The 4659-nt window shown below is 45.6% G+C and overlaps 1 protein-coding gene across 2 annotated transcripts; it reads right to left on the reverse strand.

Moving 5' to 3' along the window:
• Positions 1–216: 216 nt before the first annotated feature.
• LOC144702143 (WAT1-related protein At5g07050-like) lies at positions 217–2304 on the reverse strand. 2 transcript variants are annotated; one of them, XR_013581198.1, is made up of 8 exons: positions 1982–2304; positions 1857–1919; positions 1659–1775; positions 1365–1593; positions 1039–1197; positions 801–952; positions 510–734; positions 217–351 (listed from the first exon to the last, which is right to left on the reverse strand). XR_013581198.1 is itself a non-coding variant. In XM_078574045.1 (7 exons), exons 1-7 carry the CDS (start codon positions 2149–2151, stop codon positions 563–565), a joined length of 1062 nt encoding a protein of 353 aa, XP_078430171.1. In that variant the 5' UTR covers positions 2152–2304; the 3' UTR covers positions 395–562. The 2 variants fall into 2 exon arrangements, 1 of the variants encoding a protein (XP_078430171.1); XM_078574045.1 differs by lacking the exon at positions 217–351 and having other exon boundaries at positions 395–734.
• Positions 2305–4659: the final 2355 nt, after the last annotated feature.

Below are 4659 nucleotides of genomic sequence, written 5' to 3' on the forward strand. Positions count from 1 at the left end.
ACGATACAAGTCGAATTGATAGATTCATCGATGCACAATCCAATAACTTATTGGCTTGTATTGTTAGCCTCTGACAGGATGACCATCACGAAAATTTATCCTGGCGAAAATTTACTAAGCGAAATTTGCAGAGAACTAAGCGAAATTTGGGGTACCTTTGTATGATTTTCGTTTCCTTGCAATGAGATAATGCTGGCGTCTTCTTTTTATTTCGTCTAAAAAGTAACCTCAAGCTCGAATAGACGTCTAACAGACATTAAAAGGAATCATGCCGGCTCAGCTTGTCATTTACATGCGATACACCTGAGCTTTGAATTTTATTCTACAACTGCTTCGGCTCGGTTTAGCCAGCTGAAATGAATTCAAAGGACTGTCAAATAACTGTTCCGCGATCTAGTGTGGCGAGCACAATGCTCAAACGACTCATTTATGCGCTGGGATTGACGTCATGAAGTTACAATCTCAGCAGTAATTTACGAATCGATAACTTCCTTCGTGATTCGGCTTACATAAGATAAAATCACTGTTCTGCGATCCTCCTCCCATGAATATTTCGAAGCTTCTAGACCTTGACTCCGTCATCTCCGCCGCTGAGAAGCAGAGGCTCTGCAGTGTCAAAGTCCCCAGTAGCGCTCGAGACGATAACCTCTCGGACTCTTCCTGCTTTCTCCTCCGCCGCTTTTCCCCACAAGACGCTGTAGAGACCCCCGATGACCAGAATCATACCGCAAAGGCTGCAAACAAGACTTAGATTCTTAAGTTGAAACTTTTGGAAAAACTCTCAGCGTAAGTCTTTCTACCTTCCCCAGCGAAGCGGCACGTGGAGAAGAATAGGCTCAAGGACAGCCACGATAACGTTGGACAGCGGGCTGAAGACACTGGCAAAAAGGGGGCCCTTCTTCTTTACGGACCACATCATCACGAACAGTCCAATGGCCGAGCAGAATACACCCTAACCACCAGTGAACACCAAGTAAAATCTCCGTTATCGTACACTTTTCTTCTCACAACTTTTTCAGCAAGAATCCAGATAATTACACTGTAGGTGATGGTGAGAAGCTGAAGGTCCCAGCCCAACCTCCAGGCATCTGGCGTTCGCACAAAGAGGAGGGCAACGATGCCCGTTTGCAAAGCCCCCATCCAGCACATCACTGCAGTTGTCGTCAAGTGAGAGGTGCAGTCTAGGGTCATCCACGCCTGCGACAAACGAAATCTGTCAATACATCTGATCTTCTGTCTTATCAGTAGAGTTCACTTGCCACAAAATCTTGTGAGACTCCGGTTACAGGCGTAGACAGAGATAGAGATGGAGATGAAAATGGAAACGGAAATAGAGATGAAGATAGAGATGGACATAGATATACCTGCAAAATGAAACACAGAGACCAAGTACAAACACCGCCGATAAGGAGGAGAGCGCCCAAAATCCAACTGCTGTCGAAAGACCAAGAAAGCCCTTCGTGCTGAGCGCCCTGAGAACCGAAGATTACAGGCCCTTTAAACATGGTCACCAACGTTGCTCCTCCAACGCATAGGAAGGTTCCCAGGAGTTTAGCCCTTCCTCTCAATTGCGATAGCTCCAGCTTCTCCATCCTAAGATAATAAAATATTTTGCGAATTCAGTGCTGTCATTGAGAAGGGAAAGCGAGGATTCCCACCTGAAAGGCAAGGCCAAAACAAATGTACTCGCAGGGTTTATGCTATTCATTGTAGTGGCCACGGTCGTCGACGTTAGGGAAAGCCCGGCGTAGTAAAGATTCTGGCTGATTGTAATCCTGTTCAGAACACCAAGCGCCTTTTATGACGACAAAATAATATGGAGACATCGGTGAGACGCCAGAGTAACAGAGACATACCCGATTAACGCGAGAATGGAGATCTTCCCCACGTCTCTAAGCGATGGTTTCGCCCATCGGCCGCTGTCAAGGGGTAAATCAGCTCGATGGTTCAGGGAGAAAAATAGTAAGCTGGCAATAGTTACCTCTCGATGAAGAGGACGATAAGGGTGATCGCGAGACAAGCAACGCACTGCCGCAAGAAGACATAGATATACTGACTCATTCCTTGGTGTAGAATTACTCGAGACAGCAGAAACATTGCAGCATAAGATAGTTGCACGAAGATCATCCCAATCACTGGCCCGTGCTCCATCGCGACCAGCACCAACCGCTCCTTGTTTCTGTCTTTCTATCCGGCGGACAACTTTCTACAATAGCGTGGATTCCTCAACATGAATAGGAGAAACTTGCAATTTTTTTTCCGAGTCTGGTAGTGATCTCTAGCGCCATGAGGATAAAAGCACATCGTGTGGGTGGAGGCGCAGAGGACTTCCTTTTTGTTCAATTATCCCCCAATGGAGGTGGGGTAGGAAAATAGCAGACAATGACAACTATTTCCTTAAAATATATCGTATTACTCTCCCAATTTTTATTATCCCTTGCATTAAATTTCCCATCGGTATTTTTTATCTGTCCTTTTCTGAGTATGCTTCTACTACGTATAAATCAGGATATTCGGTTTATAATGTCTAAATTTCAAATGGCTGCAACAAAATCTGGATATAGTTCGAAAGTTTATCTTATTGCAGATTCATCCAGTAAAACTGTATGCTGATACAGTTGGATTTGAGTTTATGCACGAACTTATGCACGAAATTTGGAAAAGACTACATCTTCTGAGTTGGATAGAATTTCACAAAAAATTAATCATGTTCTGAAAAATATTTCATTTTTATTTTCTAACCATTTATAGGTCTTAATTATGGTCATATTATCCTTAATATAATGCATTCAAGATCAATCAATTTTTAAAATGAATATAATGCATTGGTCGTTCGTACTGAGGGTGTTGGGCCTTGTGATCATCTAAATTATTGACATTAGTAAATTTGCAATGAACGTACATACGTATTGATAACTTATTGGTTATCAATAACATTAGCTAAGATTGGACAATCTTCGTCGCATGTTTTCTTCACCAACCAATTCTTTCGTATACTATGCTCATTTTAATCGTCGTCCAATTGATGATTCGGCTTTCTATTAATTGAATGATCATTTTTTTTGGTATACTAAAAATTTATAAATTAAATTAAAGATGGAATCTTGCCATTGTCAAGTTTTAACTCCAGCTTGCTTCGCTTTGATGCACCTTCCCACTTTTTGAACTTAAAGGCTAACATCCACTCCATATCAGTATTCATTAAGCTAATAATATAGTGTTTGTCCAATCGATATCCATTGGATATCTGATATCCGACAAGCAATATCCGATATCGGCAATACAATAGGGACGGTGTCTGATATCGGATATCGATCGATATCCATCTTTTAGGTGTGGATGAATGTCACTAACAGAAACTCGTGATCTACAAACGAGACGGACCTCAGATACCGGATATCGGTCATCAATATCCGGATATCGGTTTTGATATCCAGATATCCGTTATCCATATCCAGATATCGATTTTGATATCCGGATTTTGGTTTTGATGGAGGCAAGTAAGGGGAAGCATTTCGACCCTGTGCTGGCCCACCAAGATAGTGGGGTGAACACTCCCTCATTAAGCACAACCTCTGTTAGGTATTGGTTGAACTCGTCCAATGCCGACCTCATTGACACATGTGCTAGTTGGACTTTTCGCATAGTGCTCTATAACCAAGAGTCCAACTCTCTACCTTTTGGGTGCTCAGCGAGTCACATGGTAATAAATACCGTACATATGGAATGTGGTGGCAACGACGTCAACGCATTGACACCGACGCGTCACCACTGTCATCTGAAGTTAACACAACCGCTGAAGACATGCCGTCATCGTCACTGTATCAAGTCAACAAGCCAGCGTCAGGCACGTCTCCACCCACGTACACCCCTTCGCGCCTCCTGATACGTCGCCAAAGGCAGATCCAGAACTGCCCTTTGACGTGACACAAAACCACGTCCCTCGTCACGTCGCTCGTCTTTATTTTTATTTCCTTTAACTGTATTTTCTCTTTCCTCCAAGGCCTATATGTACAAGCCATTGTTTCAAGAAATAGTTAAGCAAGTCATAATTCAGGAATTGAGTTTTTGTTAACTCTTCTTGGAGGACTTGCCCTAGCCTCCCCTTCTCCTCAGATCGCCACCGCCATCGCTGCCCTCGTCGTCGCCGCCGGTTACCACCCACCTTCCTTTCCCTCTCCTTTCGCTCTCTCTTTCTTTCCTTCTCCTTCACCCACCTAAGGCTACCCACGCTAAGCACCAGCGCCAGCCACCCGCCCAAGACAGCCCGCGCCAGCGCTCAGCGCAGGTTGTCTGCCCAAAGCCACCCGCACCAAGTGCCAGCGCAGGCCGCCTGCCCAGCGCAGGCCGCCCCAGCCAGGGTGGCCCGCGCGCACCAGCCTTGCTGGCACCTGCACACGACACGCGCCCGACCGCCCGCGCTTCCAGACGCCCTCGATGCTACTTGTCGCGCTTTCAGACGCCCTCGATGCTACATGTCGCGCTTTCAGACGCCCTCGAGGCTACTTGCCATGGCGCATACCGTTTAGGTTTCAGTGCGCTGCCCCAAACTTTGGAAGGGGCGACTCCCCCTGCCAGCTGACCGCGTAGTTGGATCCACGACACCCTGTCGAAGTGCACATCAATTGTCTCGCCAACGACGCCCACGCCCAAGCACTC

Source organism: Wolffia australiana, chromosome 4 (assembly GCF_029677425.1).
Source record: "Wolffia australiana isolate 7733 chromosome 4, ASM2967742v1".
Taxonomy (NCBI): Eukaryota; Viridiplantae; Streptophyta; class Magnoliopsida; order Alismatales; family Araceae; genus Wolffia; species Wolffia australiana.